The 20,303-nt window shown below is 45.5% G+C and overlaps 1 protein-coding gene across 3 annotated transcripts in view; it reads right to left on the reverse strand.

Moving 5' to 3' along the window:
• LOC144101253 (fatty acid synthase-like) overlaps positions 1-16,865 on the reverse strand; it is a 39,391-nt gene extending 22,526 nt beyond the window's left edge. For all 3 annotated transcript variants that reach the window (XM_077634341.1, XM_077634340.1, XM_077634342.1), the window contains exons 1-3: positions 16,800-16,865; positions 5,247-5,382; positions 103-432 (exon numbers count right to left, since the gene is read on the reverse strand). In XM_077634341.1, coding sequence (XP_077490467.1) covers positions 103-432; positions 5,247-5,379 — 463 coding nt within the window. In that variant the 5' untranslated portion in view covers positions 5,380-5,382; positions 16,800-16,865. The remainder of the gene's footprint in view (positions 1-102; positions 433-5,246; positions 5,383-16,799) is intronic.
• Between the last annotated feature and the right edge of the window lie 3,438 nt (positions 16,866-20,303).

A 20,303-nucleotide genomic window follows, 5' to 3' on the forward strand; every position in this document is an offset into this window, starting at 1 on the left:
GTTCAGTTTTATATGGTTATTAAAACCTCTAGGTCGTGAAGACAGAGCAAACTTTGAACGTGCACCAATCTAGGAATCTTAGCGAGGTACTGATGGCCGTACCTTGGAAGTCCAGCGCGTATGAGATGCGGTTGGCGAACATGGCTTTGATGTTGCCGAGGAAGGCGTAACCATCCGTGCTCGTGAAGGCCGCCTCCCTGAACGCGTTAGCCGCGTCGCACATGTAGGCGCCGACGAATACGCCCACGTTGCGACCGCCGAACGCCGCCGGGTCATAGCCCGCGTCCACGATGGCCTCGTACGAGGTTTCCATCAGAAGGCGAAGCTGCGGGTCCATCGCGTGCGCCTGCTTCGGGTGCGTTTTGAAGAACAGGGCATCAAACCGGGACAGGTCGCGGATCTTACCATGGCGCTTCGGCAGCCCGTAGAGACCTGTGTAGGAAGCAGGTTAATATTTGTTTATTTATTTCCCTACCCTCAGGGCCCGAGGGCATTACAGAGGGGAGTGGGGTACAATGGACGAAATAAGGAAAAACAGAACAGCAGTCACAATTAGTACAAAATGTGAAAAAAGTATGGCTCGCGCAAATGAGTAGGTTACAACAATGCAATGAAACAAATTAACAGCTGTTAGCACAAAATTATTTATTATTTATTTATCTATTTATTTATGACATACTGCAGGCTGTGAGGCCCAAGCAGGAGTGGATTACCGAATCAGATCACATATTGTGCAAAAATACCAAAATGCAAACAGAACACGAGAAGCGGGAAATGACATGAAAAGGCAAAAAACAAGCTAACACAACAAGCAGAAAAAAACTAACAATATTCACTTATGAGGTCAAGAGACCGTACACACGAAGCTGGTAAGCTGTTCCAATCACTGATGGTTTGCGGAAAGAAATTATGAATTATGAGCGAAAAATAAAGGCAGACAAGTATATACCACGGAAAAAACAAGAAGCAATTTTTCGAATCTATATATAGGCAGGAAAAAAAACTGTTGCTCAAATATACTGTCATACAGTACTAATAATAATAATAATGATTGGTTCTGGGCGAACGGAAATGGCGCAGTATCTGTCTCATATATCGTTGGACACCTGAACCGCGCCGTTAGGGAAGGGATAAAGGAGGGAGGGAAAGAAGAAAGAGGTGCCATAGTAGAGGGCTCCGGAACAATTTCGACTACCTGGGGATCTTTAACGTGCACTGGCATCGCACAGCACACGGGTGCCTTAACGTTTTTCCTCCATAAAAACGCGGCCGCCGCGATCGGGTTCGCACCTGGGAACTCCGGATCAGTAGCCGAGCGCCCTAACCACTGAGCCACCGCGGCGAGTCATACAATACAAAATACAAGGTTTGTTGGAACGTCCAGATGAACTGAAAAAGAATAAACAAATAGCTGTGCGCAAGAATTCTATGTACTTGGTTAACATCAGGTTAGTTAAAGTAGATTTAAACACAGAATGGCCACATATTTCGACGACCGATCGGAGAAGGTAATTCCATTGTGCTGATGTGTTGGGGATGAATGAGTGGTATCTAAGTGATTTTTTTCCATGAAGGAATACCAACTTTGTGACGATGATCGGTCCGAGCTGAACCTTAGCAAGGTGCCGTTATGAATTTGCTCTTAAGGATGGCGCTATCAGAGTCAATATTATGAGATAAAGGCGGAATAAATTTCTGCGTTGGGACAGTAGTGGCAGTGATAAGCTTGATTTCATAGCAGTGAGACTAGAGTTACGGTGATAATTCGAGAGTGTGTGATGTGGCAGTACGGAGAAAAGCCGAGGGTATGCCGCTTTTTAGTCAGTGAAATAGTACTATAGACATTCAGCTTATTTGTGGTAATGGTTGTGCAAGTTTGCCTCGCACTTCTCGAACCCTGTGGATGCTGAAGAAATGGTTAATAGGTGCTTGCAGGAATGTTAGGAGTTGTTCGTAAAGGAACGAAAAGCACTCCTGCAAACTTGCTTCTCGAAAACAAAACTCTCTAGCTTTGTCGCCTGCTGGGTAAGACGAAAGGAGAGTTAGTGCTAGCCTCATTATAAGTAAAGTTTCTATTGAGCTTTAGTACCACTTCTATGCCAACAAAAGACATATTTAGCTACCGGTGATGTGCTACCAGAGACGTATACTTGTTTGCCGGAAACCTCCTGCGCACACGCAGTGAAATTTATGGCGTCAGGTGGCGTCCGGTAAACCAGTATACGCCTACTCTAGTACGTCTCCGGTTTGCTAAAACCGTCTAATAACTTTTTTTCCCGAGGGAATTTTCTCAGCTAACATTTTAGGCTCGCAGTAGACTGTAATGAAAAGAACTTGTATTAATGGCCTGAACGCGTGAAAATGATTAATTGCACTTTTATCGCACGTAGTGTGAAGCTTGGCACCGAAGCCCTGCTGTTCCCTGTGGTCACTTCGCAAAGGTAAACAGGTCATAGCAGCACTTCTGAACTAAAACAGCAAACCGCTGGTGGCGCTTCGAACGTTTATTTTCTCATTATCTTCTCGTTTTCAGAAACAGCAGTTCTGAGTGATGCAGCAGGCGGGCATGGTAGTCTGCTAACCTCCGCGTTTGCGCCCACTCACGGCGCAAGATCTTGATACCCTGGTTTTACAGAAAGTTATACGGCGGTTATGTTAAAAGAAGAATTCCGATCGCGTGTACCTAAGAATCGATAATCAGGCGCTTTGCATTTCAGAAGGCTTCATTTAACTTATTTTTGTAGGCCGGAATATGGTCAAATTGATGGGTACAGACAGGGTCGCTGGGCGGTGAGGCTGCGAATATGTCATTTTGTGAAGGGCTGTTACTCTTTCTGCAAAAACAATGACTACGCTCTTTGTTTTGGCATGGCATTCCTATGGTCTACTTTGACATGCTGAATACTGAAACAAATAAATATAATCTTGTAACTAACAGTCACAATAGTTATGAATAACGTTTCAGCTGTTTCGTTCAGCTCCTCACAGACTGTCTTCTCAAAGTGTTTTATATAGCCTTTTTTGCAATACGCATCTATAAATTGGCATCGCGTTCGTGTCACTAACACCGATCACACAAAAAGGTTCGAAACAAAACAGAACTGCTCGTCTCGGCGGTTTGTTCGCGATTTCAAACCGCCGCCGGACTTGGCGGCCAGTCCTGTTGTTTGTGTCTTCTCCTTTTGTCCCTGTTTTTTTGCGCTGCACTACTCTTACTTAAAGACACCCTCCAATGCCGTCACTCGCCAGGCGCCAAATATTTGCGTCACTATTGTCTTCCGCACCGGTCACCAAAGTAATACGTCATTTTCCCTGCGCAACAAACTCAATCTAGGGTTGGTCATGCGCACAAGGTAATGCCTATATTCGCTCACTCTCCAAATTTTGAAGTTCACGCTTAGTACTTTCATAATACAACGAAATTCATTGCCATCTGGCGTTGACACCAGGAAAACTTCACACTGCTTACCGTTAGTGTTCCAGTGCTTATTCTAATCTTGTGACCTTGTGTGATTTTTTTTTCTTCATTTGTATTCAGTGTCACATGAGAAGCTACGCAGTAGTGTTTCAAAATTTTATTCTCATATGTTCGAAAATTTTTGTCAGGGAATGATGTGGTTCCAATAAGGGTTATGTCCTGTCTCCAATTGTTACGGTTGTTTCTGAAAGAAACAATGCTCCAATCCAAAATTCTGATTTATTTTACCTTTGCTACACAAATATTTTTACCGAGGTGTCAGTTTTTAACCAGCATCTTTTTTTTTTGCACTCTGAAACTTGTCGTTACTTTCTGGTTGTTATTTAACTGTCTTGCTTGCCTGTTTTACGAACAGTCTGCTCTTCCTTTCGGAATCGCTTGTTCTATGTAATGCCCTTTTGTGACTTTAGGGTGTCTAAATAAATAGAAAGAAGTATAGAACTGTTTTTACTTCTCTTTACATCAGTGATTATCTACATACCGCTTGAAAACAATTATCCCAACAGCAGCTGGAGTTCCCGGGTTCGAACCCGACCGCGGCGGCTGCGTTTTTATGGAGGAAAAACGCTAAGGCGCCCGTGTGCTGTGCGATGTCAGTACAATAAAGATCCCCAGGTGATCGAAATTATTCCGGAGCCCTCCACTACGGCACCTCTCTCTGCCTTTCTTCTTTCACTCCCTCCTTTATTCCTTCCCTTACGGCGGGGTTCAGGTGTCCAACGATATATGAGACAGGTACTGCGCCATTTCCTTTCGCCAAAAACGAATTATATTATAACAGCAGCTGTATCATGTCCGTCCTGTGAACAGAAGGGAGTCATTGTCGTAGCATATCTTAATCGAAAAACTTTCCCGCCTACGTGCTACCCATTAATAATTTTTCCGAGGTTGGCATGGGTCGTAATGTGCATTTATGTATGCTTGAGAGTCAATCTAAGAATGTTCAAGTTTGATCACTTGATTCATTGGGTCTGAAAGGAGGCGTACTGGTGGTGGTGGTGGACGGTCACTCTTTCATCTAAGCCTGCAAACAAAGGATAACGTCCAGGACATTCCCTTTCAGATGTTGTGCTTAGAATCGCACTGCACTCTCTTTGCTAAAAAAAAAGTGCATCAACTCAGGTGGACGAAACAATTTTTGCCCGTTTTTACATCTACGGATTTTTGGAGGGACAACACAAGTATCTCCTTCCGCACAACACTGATCTTGTTTCCATAATAACTTTCGCTTAAATGGCACATGTAAAGTGCCTCGTCCTTTCATAAAAATCCAACAAAAATGTTGAAAAAAATTTGTTGGAGGCACTTAGATATCTATCTCTTAACTGCGGGAAGGCGAAAGCCGCTTTCGACTCATTGCACTGATTTGAATTTGCCGCGCTTGAATTCATTTCACGACAGAGAAGAAGAGCAGCTGGCGCGAGCGTGGCGCCACGTGACCTAAGTCACGTGACCTAGGTCACGACAAAGGAGAAGAGCAGCTGGCGCGAGCTTGGTGCCACGTGACCTAGGTGGCGATGTAACGGACGGACGGTGACCGCGAGTATGAGCCATTAAAGTCTATGCTTAAAAGCCGAAATGCTGGAGAAATAAATGTTTTAAAGCCTTGCATACCCTCCCGACATATGTAATCACATTTTCTTTTTGTACCCTTACTTCTAATGGCTTTAAAGAAAGGAAAGCAATTTACTCTGTGAAATAACATCACTTGTACTTTGAAATCCTTTGGTACGCTAGGTTTGTATTATATAAGAAGTTGTGAACACACCTGGAGGCCACCGCGTGTCGTCTTCGGTGACCATATCGATGCCAGCGTAAACCTTCTGCTTGAATTCGGCGAGATGGTCAGCTTGCGGGAAGCGACCCGAGAATCCCGAAATCACGATATCTTCTTGCGCCATTGACTGCGGAGAAAAAAGGAATAAGAAATATGGACAGTCGAAGTTTTTTTTGGCCATAACTCCAGCACTTAATACAGCTCCCAGTCTGGCAACAATAAATTTGAAACAGTGTATATCACAATAAAAAAACTCGCAGGACGGTTATGACTATGTGACGCGATATGCAGCGATAGCTGTGTAGGCATTTAGTTTTGGCAGGCGGCTGTTCCAAACAGAGCCAACCGTAGGCTTATGAGACCCAGGTTCACCAGGACATAAGGTGACATCAGACGACGAGACACAAACAGACGCACAGTATTTATAAAGGCCTTAACACATCCTACCTAGTGTCATGCGAGTTGACAACCATACCCGGGACGACATGGTAGCCATGGATGCGATTAACGCGCCCACCGGTTACGCCGCCGGACGACGCGGAAGGCAGGGGCGCGCACTTAACAGCTAGCGCTGTAAAAGTTTCATTCATTAGGCTGCACAGTACTGGCGTCCATATTTTTTAAGGCTCTTGAGCAGGGGACTCTCTTATCAGTGAACACCGCGGTTGTCCACGTCGTATCAAACATCTAGAGATCACTGCATTGTCATTTCCTTGTCAAGATCATCGTCATTTCTTTTTCGAGAAGTCTTCCTTCCAGTAAAAAATACGTTCTTTATTTAGCATGTTCTGACGGATGTAAGCGGAGAATACAGCACGCATGGAAACTTCAACTCCATCAAGGGAAAGATTCCATTCAAAGCAGTTACACTGCAAGCAGATAGGATTATAAAGGCAGCAGGCTGTCTCTATCGCACCCCCTTTTAAAGAATAGAGGGCTTCCATATAGGTGTACTCCATACCTTTACTTCCATATAGGCGTACTCATGTTTAGAGTGTAGGGCCCGTATTCCGAGTTTGTGTCGTAATAAAAAGCGTCATAGCCTGCCGCAGCGGACACACCTGATTGGTCGAAACGCCAGAAGCGTATGTGGTGGTTCGGATGCAGCGAAAAGGGTCGAAGAAACCGGATGGTGACGCCACACACATAGCGTACGCAGCCGATGCTCGACAGCCAACATGGCAGCGCACCCTGAAGTGGAGCCTCTCACTTCGAAGTGAGCTCGTCGATGGTATTTCGCTTTTCGGCCCTTGAACTGGCTATAAACTGGGTACGGGATTTTTGCTTCATCTTGTCTTGCCTATAACAAATTGCATGGCCGAAAAAATTTGGCCTGGTTTTTATTTCGTTGGACGATTCGGTAGCTCCTAGGCCTAAAGAGCACCGGTTTGTTGCAGATATTGTTCTCTTCATTCAAACCGGATGGCGCCACTGTCACCGGAGTTATCTCGTCTGCGTATGTTGAATGATGTAACATAAACCATAATGTCCCGCAAAATGTATGCGTTTACTTCGCGCAGACTGTATTTCCTATTTTAAACTCTTTATTAGGTATTGAAGCGTCCTGAATCATGGCCGTGTGTAATGGCTTGGCAGCGTGAAACCGCTCGCACGGACGGTAAGTCGCCAGCGACGCGCTACTACACCGCCACGTTTTACATGCCAGAGGTGGTTTTTAGGAGTTTCCTTCGGTTTTCGATAGCCGCGGTGGTGTGGCTCTGCATTTAGCTCACGAGTTAGCTTGCAAATTAGTTTTCAGGCGTCAATGGGCATGCGTGCGCTTCGTACCATGGCGAGCCGATGAAAACTTCGTCTGCGAAGTCTCCCAGTGCATATAAAAAGAGAAACACAGCAATAAGATTTTTTACCTCAGCCCTTTTATGTATTTGCTGCAGAAAAATTAAAAACCGAACAACGGCATCTAGCGGTTCTTGCAGTGCCTGCGTAAAAGGAATGAACTCAGGCTTCTTTTATGCGCACAGAAAGACGACACAAAAAGACAAGGTAGACAGGACGGAGCGCAAACTTTCAACTGTTTAAGAGCGTACGTTGTTGGGCTAGTCTGTCAATCATGGTAAATACAAGGAGGGGGGTACTGCGCACAAAAAGACAAGGACAAGAAGATAACACAACAGGCGCAGTAAAGACAAGGACAAGAAGATAACACACTGCGCCTGTTGTGTTATCTTCTTGTCCTTGTCTTTTTGTGCGCAGTACCCCCCTCCTTTCACCTGTTTTATTCCAGAAAAAGTACATGACATTTATACCAAAAAGAATGGATAGTTATCAGAGCCACGTGCCGGCCAGAACCCGGGAAAATCACACCTTTCTTCTACAGTGGGCCCTTTTGTGAGTGTTTCGCCACATCCTTTCCAAGATTCGAGCCTTGTTGCTCACATTTCCTTGACTACGTGCCGTGCGAGGTTGCTCGGATTCAGCATAAGGAAGGGATTGGTGCCTCCTGACATCTCGATTTTGTTTGGCCGTGTTAAACCGTCCCTCGGCCATGTGAAGAGAGTGTGCCGGGTCTTGAGGTCTGAGCTATGGAGACAGGTTCGCCTGTTTAAGGATTGGCTTCGCTTGCTGTGCTTTTCCCGAGACACCGAGCATATCGCCACCAGGAAGCTTCAATCTATGATGAAGCTGGCCGCCCAGTCGACAGAGTTTTTGTGGACGCAATCTCTCGCAGTGATAACCAAAGGAAGAAAAAAAGAGAAAGAAAGTAAAGAAGACAGTTCTGCTCTCCAGGTTCTTGACGACATCCACATTCCGGAGGACATCGCTAGCGTCCTCAGGAAAGGTCCACAGTACAGCTTTGAGCCGGAAGTTAAAGGTCATGAGCTCTTGGCACTGACGAGAAGAATTTCCAACAAGGCCGACCCGGAGGATAAGGAAAGGTGTCTTCTGGAGGGAGTCGACTCTCTCATCAGGACCGTGCCTTCTATGGGGCCCCGCGTCAAGACGCCAACAAGAAAAATTGTGCGCTTCTTTAAGGACAACGACCTGCAACTCGTTCAGGCGGATAAGGAAGGGGGCTTTGTCGCTATGCCGTCGGGAACGTACGACAAGAAAGGCTCGGAGGCTATCCGCAAGAATTTTGAAAAAAACAGAACAAAAACCAGCAAAGGTAAAAAGCCGAGCCATTGCGTTATGCGAAAACCTTGGTCTACAGAAGTTAGCCAGTAGTATTCAGAACACCAAATGTAATAGATTGCAGGTTTTTTTCACTGCAAAAAACCACAAAGAAAGTGTTCCGTTTAGGTGCATTGTCGGCGAAAGGGGTGCCTGGCAGAACCTACTAAGCCGGTTCCTGCTAAAGGAACTTAACAGACTTGTAGTAGACGACCCGTTTGCCATTAACAATAGTCTTGAGGTTGTTGAATTTTTGCATGAAACAAACTCTGCAGGACACATGTTTTCTGTAGATGTTGTTGACCTGTTTTATTCTATTCCACAGAGCGAAATGTTGGCTGCTGTCAGGTTATGCATAGAAATGAACGGAGCGGTGTCTTTTCAAAACAGCGCTGGTATGTCGGTTGACAACTTCCTTGTACTCCTGGAGTGTTACCTCAGTTCCACCACTGTTTATTTTAAAGGGTATAATTATGTACAAAGAAATGGGATCTGTATCGGATCGTGCGTGGCCCCGGTGCTTTGCAACATTTTTCTCGCAGGTGTGGACAGATCATTGGCCGAGGCGCTTGAAAACGGTAGCACGCTAAAGATTTTTAGATATGTAGACGACTTTTTTATTGATTCGAAGAAACAATCACCTTTGACCTATCCACAAGTCGTGGATGACATTCTTACTAATTTTAGACGACTATCCAAAGCATTGAATTTTACTTGTGAACTCGCCAATGACAGCTGTTTACAATTTTTAGACTTGAAAATAACCCTTAAGGACGCAGGCTTTTGGTGGAAGTACCAACCGAGTGCACAAAAGAAATTGTTGCCTTTTGATTCCAAGCAATCGAAAACTGTTAAACGTGCTATCGCTTTGATGTGCCTTGACTCATCTCTAAGAAAGTCCTGTTGTCACATGGCGCAGGAAAGCTTTCACGATCAGGTCGCGAAGCTAAAACAGGCAGGCTTTCCCCAGGTAGTAGTGAGTTCAGTTGCTGAAGCTCTTCTCAAGAAGATGAAACAAGAAAGGAGCAGGAACCAGACAACGGTTGCAGTTGCAAAAAATAAAGTGAAACCTGTGGTCATCCCATGTCAGCATAAAGTGGCTCATAACCTCAAGCGCGTGGCTAACAAGTTTAAGGTACCCGTGGTTTTCTCGGCCCCAAGGAAACTTTCTTCACTGTGTCGTCTAGTTTCGCAAGATGGTAGCCGCAACTCAGATTGCAAAATCAAACATGTTAATAAGTTTGTGAAGTGTGAAAAAGGGGTAGTGTACAGAATTCCGCTGAAGTGTGGGAAGGTGTACATTGGGCAGTCGGGCCGATGTTTTAATGAGCGGCTAAGGGAAAGAATTCCGCTGAAGTGTGGGAAGGTGTACATTGGGCAGTCGGGCCGATGTGTTAATGAGCGGCTAAGGGAACACCGTTTGTCTTTGAAGAACGGTACCGGTTCGCACCTGCCGGCGCACATCAGTGAGTGTGGAAAAGATAACGACATAAAACAGAAAGCAAAAAAACTGTGTGATGCAACGTTCCAAGGCACCAGCATCTTGTGCAGGAGTACTGACACGCTTGCGCGAGAATTGGTGAAGCCTACCATACGAAAAAAAAAAACGTTAGTTCATCTGTCAGTGCACCATCTGTGACAATATATGATAAAGATTTTGCTTTTTTAGTTAAATTACATATGAGGTGAGTCACCGGTGCCTTCTGTGTGCTTTTCCCGGGTTCTGGCCGGCACGTGGCTCTGATAACGGTCCATTCTTTTTGGTATAAATGTCATGTACTTTTTCTGGAACAAAACAGTTGAAAGTTTGCGCTCCGTCCTGTCTACCTTGTCTTTTTGTGTCGTCTTTCTGTGCGCATAAAAGAAGTCTGAGTATGAACCAACTAGCCCCACAACGTATATTACTGGAAAAGGAATGAAAAACGTAAATTACCGTCTGCACAACCATCCGATCACAGCACCAACTTACACTAAGCGTTGTTGCAGTCTGCAAGTCGTCACGGCGTCTTAGTTCAGAACGTCACGGAGGGCGCATTGTGCATCGAGTGAGTGCATGCTACAAATTTTCCTCTCCGTTCCCTTTTCCTCAAGAAAAATGTAAAACGCCGTGTCGTGCGAACAAGCTAGCTGCCTTTTAATTACCATCGGCGATCGCGGCTGAAGGGGCCGCCTTCTGTCACTGAAAAGCCATGCGTTGCAGAACAGTGAACTATTGTTTATATTTGTTGAAGTCCATTAGGCAAATAAAGCAGCTTAGATATTACCCCTTTACAGTGGAATCCGATGCGCAACCAGACTTGTGGCTGAATGTTTCTTCTGTCGCATTGGTCGCGTGCCATTTCTCGGGAATAATAATAATAATAATTGGTTTTGGGGGGAAAGGAAATGGCGCAGTATCTGTCTCATATATCGTTGGACACCTGAACCGCGCCGTAAGGGAAGGGATAAAGGAGGGAGTGAAAGAAGAAAGGAAGAATGAGGCCCCGTAGTGGAGGGCTCCGGAATAATTTCGACCACCTGGGGATCTTTAACGTGCGCTGACATCGCACAGAACACGGGCGCCTTAGCGTTTTTCCTAAATAAAAACGCAGCCGCCGCGGTCGGGTTCGAACTCGGGAACTCCGGATCAGTAGTCGAGCGCCCTAACCACTGAGCCACCGCGGCGGGATCGGGAAAGAGCAAAAACGCCGCTGGACGTTGCGGCAACCGCAACGCAGTAACATCCTGCCGCCGCGTAGTCGCAACCGAACCGACATCCGTTCCTGGTGTTTCGATCAATCACGTGGGGCCGCTGTGGCAGATTATGACTCTTTTTATTATGACACAAACTCGGAATACGGCCCCAGGTTCCGTCAACTGCCGGCAGCGCTGAGAACAAAGAAGTTCACTTAACTCCTTCACTTGCTCTATTCCATAATCGAGTTCAGGTGTATGTCGCGTTGTAGAAGTAACGTTTTAGAAATAACTGCGGCTTGATGGCTCTAATCTCTCCTTCTAATTGCCAGCCGAAGCACTGGCTATTCACGAGTTCACTTTATTTTTGAAATAGTGCATAAATGAAATCGACCTCATTTCTTCCAGAAGCTCTGAACTGCTCCGATGCTGTTACAAATGCATGCATTAGTTCTGGCATCAATTTACAGTGTTTTTTTAACTTCAGCAGATTTTTTTATTTCAAAAACTGTGATCGATACGTCGGTGGAATCTGTTACGCTGGATTGCAGAGCAAGGCAGACAATATGTACTTGATATGAATCAATAATTCAGCGATTAATCAAATACAATTACAGAATAAACTTTTTACTCTTCATTTTAGGGGGCAAGGTTAAAGTGCGAAATTCATGACCGTCAACTTCGAGGCTGGACTGTATTGTTAAATTTTATTATTCGCCAATGCGTTTCCAAATATCTATCGTCAAAAATACGCCCTTAAAAGCTTGTTGATTTGGCTGTCCCGCATTACATATTTATAAAATGGCGTCTATCAAACTTTTTATGAATCAAACAGATGCGCAGTTAGTGTATTGGATGTTATTTGGAGAAACTAACTCGATTTCAGCGATGGTACCACGATTGGTCTGGTCACGTCCAATTCCCTTTGTAGGTATGTTCTATTCTACGAGGTCAACAAGAACGCGACGCATTAGCATTGAAACAGCGAACCACTGTTTTTGCCATATTAATGCCATAATCTTAACGCTCCCGCTCTCGCGAAGTTCTGGTGTCGCCATTGTCATGTGAACGAAAAATTACCGGAGAAGAAACCTTGGTCGGCCATTCGGGTCAGGTGACCTTGTGGCGTAATCACAACTTGCCCGCGGGATTGTGAGTAAACTTACCACATTGGCAGGTGGCAATTCAATAAACTTACAATAAATTACACGTATCCAACCAAAAACTTTAATTTGAAGCCCAACGTTTCGAAGCCGGCTCGGCTCCTTCATCAGGGGTGACTGGGGGCAGTAGCTAGCGTCTTGATGTATGGAGGGGAGGAGGGGGTCAAAGGAACGACAGCTGTGATGCGAAAGGCGTGGCGGAGGGGGAGGAAGGGGGGGTTAAGGCTGTGAGTCGGTTGTCCAAACAACATCAACCGCACAAAAGGAAACCTGCCCCCAGTATATGCCCAGGGACTTCGCTCTGCAACTCAACGAAAAAAAGTCGCCATTGACCGCCTCCTCACAGTGCGACAACGTGACTCACAGCCTTAACCCCCATTCCCCCCTCCCCCATGCCTTTAATAATAATTGGTTTTTGGGGAAAGGAAATGGCGCAGTATCTGTCTTATATATCTTAGGACACCTGAACCGCGCCGTAAGGGAAGGGACAAGAGAGGGAGTGAAAGAAGAAGGGAAGGAGGTGCCATAGTGGAGGACTCCGGAATAATTTCGACCACCTGGGGATCTTTAACGTGCACTGACATCGCACAGCACACGGGCGCCTTAGCTTTTTTCCTCCATAAAAACGCAGCCGCCGCGGTCAGGTTCGAACCCGGGAACTCCGGATCAGTAGTCGAGCGCCCTAACCACTGAGCCACCGCGACGGGGCCATGCCTTTCGCGTCACAGCTTTCGTTCCTTTGACCCCCTGCTCCCCTCCATACTTAAATATGCTAGCTACTGCCCACAGTCACCCCTGATGAAGGAGCCGGGCCGGCTTCGAAACGTTGGGTTTGAAATTAAATGTTTTTTTGGTTGGAGACGTGCAGTTTATTATAAGTCTTCAAACGCAACCAGACAGGCAAATCTGTCGAAATGTTTAGTTTTCAGTTCAATAAATTACTGGTCGCGAAAGGTTTCGCGGGAAGGGCAACCTTGATCTCACCATCCCCACCGATGGCATAATTTTCCATCGCACTGCAGTGGCACATCGCTTTAACCGCTGCACCACTGCGACACAACTGGTACAAAGACTACCAGGGGATCTAGGAATGTAATGTAAAGAGTGACCAATTCGGCATATAGGGGCATTTCTATCCAATTTTGGATAGAAATTCAATCCTTCCAATTTCCACCTGACAACAATGCATCCGAACACCGGAACAGAAAGGCGCCCATGTGCTGTGCGATGTCAGTGCACGTTAAAGATCCCCAGGTGGTCGAAATTATTCCGGAGCCCTCCACTACGGCACCTTTCTTCTTTCACTCCTTCCCTCATCTTTTCCCTTACGGCGTGGTTCAGGTGCCCAAAGATATACGTGACAGACACTGCGCCATTTCCTTTCCCCAAAAAACCAATTATTATTATTATTTTTAAAGGAACACCGAACTGCTAACGCACCTAATTCGCGCTTGGACTAACTACGCGAATCCAAAATCAGTTTTTATGATTACTGCTTGTTATGAAGCCACATGCATTGGAGTTGCGCCCACCTTTTCTTATTCTCCGAAACTAGTTTAAAAAACACTCACACCAAAAAAAAAAAAAATGACCACTAACCGCCGCCTCCGATGCAGCTGCTGGATGGATGTTTCGATGTTTTTATGTTGACGACGCCGCCAAAGAAATTCGTGCGCTCGAAGCACCGAGTTCGCCGGAAGCCATCTAATATTGCTGAAAGCCTACTGCCTGCTATAAACCAGTCTCAGATGGTAAAATTGAGCAAAAAGTCTCTTTTTGCAGGTCATCATAAAATCAAAATACCCGAGAAACAAATCAGGTCTCACCAGAAACTGCTGAGAGCCGGGAAAATGCGGTAGGGTTTTAGCGTAGTTAAACCGAGTAGGCGTGCGAACCCACGTGCTAAGCCTGTTTGGCTCATATTTTTCTTTTTCTGGGTCGTCGGCGTGTCTGGCGTCGATATTTGTTCAGTAGTAGCATTGTTGATGAAGAAGGCAATATGCAGCGCACAGTGCGAGAATGTGTATACTAGTTCGATAGTAATGTTAGTTGAAGAGGATGATGATGTGTGATGCAAAGCGCGAGAGTCACTGTGTGTTGCAGTTTAACGATAGGGTTCCCCTTCTAAATTTCTACCTTCACAGATCTGGCCTGGCGGTTTCCCCACTGTGCACTTTTTGTGCCGAACCTGAGACAATAGATCACTTCCTGCTGTTCTGCCGCCGCTTCTGTCATTCGAGGAAGCGTCTTTTGCAAATTCCATTTCATCAACTGGGCTTGCCTGTGTCCTCCGCGGTTGTTCTTTCTATTGGCGCTTCTTTGCTTGGACGAAGCGACAGGAGTGTGCGCTCTGCTGTGCAAAATTTTCTTCAAGAAACGCAGCGACTCCCATTCTAATTTTTTCCCCGCTCTCAGTACGACATTGAAACATTACAGGCATTGTATACTATTATGCACATTAAGTCATTGTCCCGCCTTCGATCTCCATGTTAACAGGACCCCTGTCCTTCCCTCTTCCAATCTATCAGACTGCATCCTATTACCACTCCTTTTCCCGTCAAAACTTTCCTGGATCCAGCAATTGACCGCCCGTGTCTTGGCCACTCCCCCGTAGTGGGTATGTGCCAGCAACGTCTGAGGCCTTCCTTCCTTCCTTCCTTCCTTCCTTCCTTCCTTCCTTCCTTCCTTCCTTCCTTCCTTCCTTCCTTCCTTCCTTCCTTCCTTCCTTCCTTCCTTCCTTCCTTCCTTCCTTCCTTCCTTCCTTCCTTCCTTCCTTCCTTCCTTCCTTCCTTCCTTCCTTCCTTCCTTCCTTCCTTCCTTCCTTCCTTCCTTCCTTCCTTCCTTCCTTCCTTCCTTCCTTCCTTCCTTCCTTCCTTCCTTCCTTCCTTCCTTCCTTCCTTCCTTCCTTCCTTCCTTCCTTCCTTCCTTCCTTCCTTCCTTCCTTCCTTCCTTCCTTCCTTCCTTCCTAATGAGAGGCGTGATCTGTCGCGGCGAGCATAGTGCTATTGTGCAGTGGCCAGCGAAGCTAATCTGTTCGTGAAGCCGCGGGTTCGGATCCCTGTCACGGCAATGTTCATTTTCTTCATTTAAGGTTCGGCCAAGGTATCCCTAAGGGTCAAGATTCACACAAACCCGGTGAGCCTGTTAGGCCACGTGAAATAATGCTTTCGCATTAAAATACGAAACCATCCTTATGTACAAGTAAGAAGGCCACGTAGGATCACGTTTGACAAAAAAAACAGGAAAAATATAACATGTACCCACTGATGTTGCACTCTAGCGTGCGTTGTCATTTGTATATTCTTGGTCACATAAATGTACACCTTAATAGCTATCTGTATGTGCCTCGCGATACTTGGAGGTCGTCTAGTGTGGGCATGTGCCATCTGTTGTTAGGCCAACAAGAACAGCTTATGGTCGTCTGTGTGCAGCTTCTCTTCACGATAGAGTCATCGCAGCTGCATCGAGAGGACACATTTTCCGCCGTGTACTAAATGCTCACATTGTTGTTGTTGTTGTTGTTGTTGTATACCTCAGTAAACATGGCCCATACCCACGCGAGGGGATTGGCCAAGGTTGTTGTTGTTGCTGTGGTCCACATACTACGGCACATGCCCACATAGGGGGATTGGCCAAGAATTGGGGAGCACAGAGAGTTTTTGAGGTAAATAATTCCTGGACGAAATTAAAATGAATGGTAAGGACGGAAGAAGTAAACAAAAAGGAACAACGAAATGAAACGGGAAATGCATAACGCACGCAGGAGATCGAGACTCATGTTTATAGCCGAGTGGTTAAATGATAATGATAATTGTAAGAATAAAAATAATATTGAAAAAATGAAAAAAAAAATTAACAAGGTAGCTCTCTTGATTCCATTAAAAAACTTTGCACGGCAGTAAAAACAGACTTGTGGCTGTACCCAAGTATGGTGGCTCCAAACGACAATAAGACTGGGCTGTTCAAACAAAGGCCAAGCTGTTGTAGAGGTTTCTCTAAAAACCGTCTTCGCATCAAGCCAAGGTACGGTGGCTCGCGTTCGACACCAACTTTATCTTTTTCCAATGTCAGCTCGCACTCCAAGCCTTATAGGTAAGGTTTCTGAGAGAATAGTGTGTTATAGGTCAGTAAATTCCATGGCTCATTCGGCTCCTACATATTTATCATTTGTCATGACAGCTATGTCATCACATTCCCGCGAGAGCCTTCCAGAACTTTTCGAGACACTGTACCAGAGTTCACCCAATAACTGATCGTGTGGGCCATTATATTTACGTTCACGGAAATCTCCCGCTTCGTGCTGCTTGATGCGAACATCTCTGCGAAACCCGCCTGCTCGGCCAGACGTAAGCCAGAAATCGGGCATTAATAAATTATGTGAGTCACTGGTCGGTTTACATCAGGAAGGCCGCAAAAACTGCAAAAACAAAACTTTTTACGCCGCGTTTTTTACGACCCTTTCGCAGGGAATTTTTTCGCTTCTTTTTAGGTGTCTGGACACTATGGTGCCGAGCCCAGGCACCACTAAGTGCCGTGGCGGCAAGTACACTTCTTTGAGTAACATGGCAACGCTCACCTTTCAGACCTCCAGCAATGCTCTGCGAAGCACGTCAAGCAATTTACTCGAATGGATCAGCTTTTTATGTTCTCGCCAAGGCACGTGTGGCCGAGAAACTTTATATCCGTGCCGATAAGCTCCGTGCTTGCGTTGGTACTAAAACAGTAATAAAAGCTATTTCCAGAGATAACGCCTTTCGTTTAATATCCGCCCACGCAGCCGAACCTCCTGGCAGCTTCGGCGCTGCCTACAGCAGACAAGCTGTTCACAACACCCAGCTAGAAGTACTACGCCTTGACAGCAGGCTATTAATCAGCGCAACTTGATCTGCGTAGTATATCAACGCTTGCGTAATTTTCCATGCTTCAAACGATGCGGTTGAGAGTGAAAAAAGTTGGCGATGTGAAAAGGAGCTGTATCCACTTAGACACGCCGCCCGCTCTGGGTTTAGTCTCTTCGGACTTGCGCCTAACTGCGCGATAACTTTTATATAATAAAAAAAGCGAATGTTAATGGAAAAGGCTGGTTTGTATGCATAGCCATTTCGCATCTGTGCAGCCCAGCCGTCTGGGAGGAGACGGCATGGGTAGAGGCAGGCACATTGAACGGGCACGCTACACGTGGTGAATTTTTCTGCGCGCATTCAATAGAGCGTGGTAGCTGGCAAGCACTGTACGCGTTAGAAGTTGCGTAATGGGAATTCATTTTGTCTTGTGATTGGAGTTCATAGAAAACAAAAGTGATCGCAGCTTATCATACCTAGCATACGATTTAGTACAAGCACTGGTGGATCTCGAATGACACGTCAGCAGTTAGGGAGGCTGGTTTTAAGCTCATAGGTTTGCGGAACTGTCAGGGTGGCTTGTTGGAAGCTGTGCAGGGGGAAACCCTTACAAAAATGGTCCATACACAGCCTATAGACTTCTAATAGACTTTATTGCCTTCCTATATATATCTTTGTCTATTCATAGTCTATAAACTTTCTATAGACAAAAGTTGCTAAAAGTGTATGGCCAAAAATCTATAGATTGTCTATCGACTGTTCTCTAAGGTTTGCCTATAGAAAGTCTATAGACTTTATAGACAGAAGTCTATGGACAGTTTATAGACTGACTAAAACCATTTTTGTAAGGGAAGGAGTGCCTGCTTAAACTAAGTCCATCTTTTAGCGTTCGCTTCATTTTTTTTTTTTTGCTAGCGAAGTAGGAAGGGAACATTCACGTTGTACTTCCACAAAGTTTCTTGGTAGCTGCTGAGCTCGTATGTACCTCAGCCAGCCAGCATGCGCGTTTGGCAGCAGCGGCTTCGTGGGAGGCGTCCGCGAGGGTTTGCAGTGTCGTAGCCTTCGGCGTTTCATCAAGCACATGATAACACATGCGTTGACCGCCGGCCGGTGGGTATGTGATTCCGGTCGAGCTAGGCCATGCCTGCCGCCTTCAGAACTCAGAACAAGTTCGGCTTGACAGCTGTAATCGGGGTGTATTTCTGAAATCTCAGTGTACCTATGAACGCGTAAAAAGATTATACAGCCGTTGACCCAACAGCTCCCGCTCTATGATTTCTGACCATTATAAGGTACTGGGGTCTCTATTCCTTTAGCAACGTGCAACAACGACTTATCACTTGCAAGAGGTAAATACATAGCAGGTAGAAGAGATATTAAAACCAAATAAATTGATACAGCCTTAGTGAAGCATCACGGACTTGTAAATGTATTTGGCCGCTAGGAGCACGCAGCCAATTTGCGCAAAACAACCAACTTGGAAGCCTTCTAAAAGCGCCCCTATAGACCTCCTGCACGCCGCGACGTCACGAAGATGCGGTGGCGCTGATGTCAGCAGCGACTTTCGCACGGTAGGCAAAACAGGTTCCGCCTGCCCATGACTACCGCAGCTGCCGCAACTACCGGCGGCTGCAACACAACTGCGCACTGCAGAAGCCGCATGTATTGACAGCTGCGTCACTGTTGGATCCGCGTAGAAGAATAAAAAGGAAAATTAAATGATCCTTGATAGGTTTCTCGCAGATCAATACCGCATGAAGGAATGGGCCGCCGTAGTAAAGCGCGAAGTCTGGGTCTCGATCGTGGCTGCCAGTCAATGTACTTCGTAGCAGCGAAGTTGCTGCGCCCAATTGGCCTGAACATCAGCATAGCACGCTTAAAATTGTGCAAGGATAAAAAAAAACACACATTTTGTTTCGCACATTTATATCCCCCTGGGCCGTTTTGGTGTGCACGGGGCGCCGGCAGGTTCACTTGCCACCAAGGAATGCGTGATATTGTTGATACCGCAGCATGTTTTATTATGCGTGGAGGTTATATGAACGTATAATGGCGCATTTTATTGCATTTATTATTTACTTGAGACTATATCTTAATATGATCGACCTAAGTGATTGATTCGAGTAGAAATAAGTCCGGTAAGCTGTGTCAATCTTTCGCTGTCACGTTGGCATGCTTAGAATGCCATTCTTTAAGTGTGCTAAAAGTCGCATGTTTTTTCATTGCATCATGCACCATAAGCTGTTTCATGGGGTGGTGCTTGATCGCGAAGCTTGATTGTAAAGAAGCAGCCGCAGGCGGAATACTAACAGAAACACGTAGCGAGATTGAGAGGGGACGCGGCAATAAAAAGGATTTTCGTTATTTATGCACGAGATGTAACCAAATTTTGTGCAAATATGATATTGCTATGCTGAACTCAGTAATGTGTTTTATTTTCACCTACCTGGGACAGTTCCTGGGTAACTATAATTAACACCCTCGTCAAGTCTTGAATAATTAAATAGAGAGTGCTCAATATTTTTTTGTGCCAGTATGCTCACACAGCCCTGTTCTGCGTGATGAATTAGTTGTTGTTTTTTAGATGCTCAGTACTTATGCATGCATCTGTAAATCAAAACGTTTCTTACAAAACAAGTGACATATTACTGCCCGTGTGGAAAAAAAATCGAGTGATTTATTACACTTGTCATCGTATAAGTATTCGTTCGTGACAAATGTAATCATCATATTGTCATTATGAAGGAGTGAGTGATAACGATCGTAGAAAATTTGAAAGCTCAGAAAGCCATCCTAAAGTTTATTCCCTCGTTTAAGGCCTCGTAGCTTTTGCTTTTGGTCAAAGAAATGCGGCATTGAAATAAACGGAACCTCTGATCTCTTCTCTTCGTGGTGATACTACGATGGCGATGCTCGTTGTAGGAATAAATCCGCGTAATTCACTTCGCGCCGCGACTATTACAAGCGCAATTACCTCCACACATCTAAAAAGCGTAATTTTATTAATTCCTACTGCATATATAGTTTGCTATAATTTTTCATCAAGAACCATATGAAGACCCCAGGGTTATAGGAAAGGAAATAATTTCAGAAATCGAAAATTTTCACAAACTCGACCAGATTAAGAATGGGAGAAGTCGACCTGCCCGGTGCTTGCGGCGAAAAACAGCGCTAAAGGGAGACAGAGAAGAGTGGGGACACCACGCTGTCCCTACTTTTCGCACTGCGCGGCACATGTG

This window comes from Amblyomma americanum, chromosome 8 (genome assembly GCF_052857255.1).
Source record: "Amblyomma americanum isolate KBUSLIRL-KWMA chromosome 8, ASM5285725v1, whole genome shotgun sequence".
Classification (NCBI taxonomy): domain Eukaryota; kingdom Metazoa; phylum Arthropoda; class Arachnida; order Ixodida; family Ixodidae; genus Amblyomma; species Amblyomma americanum.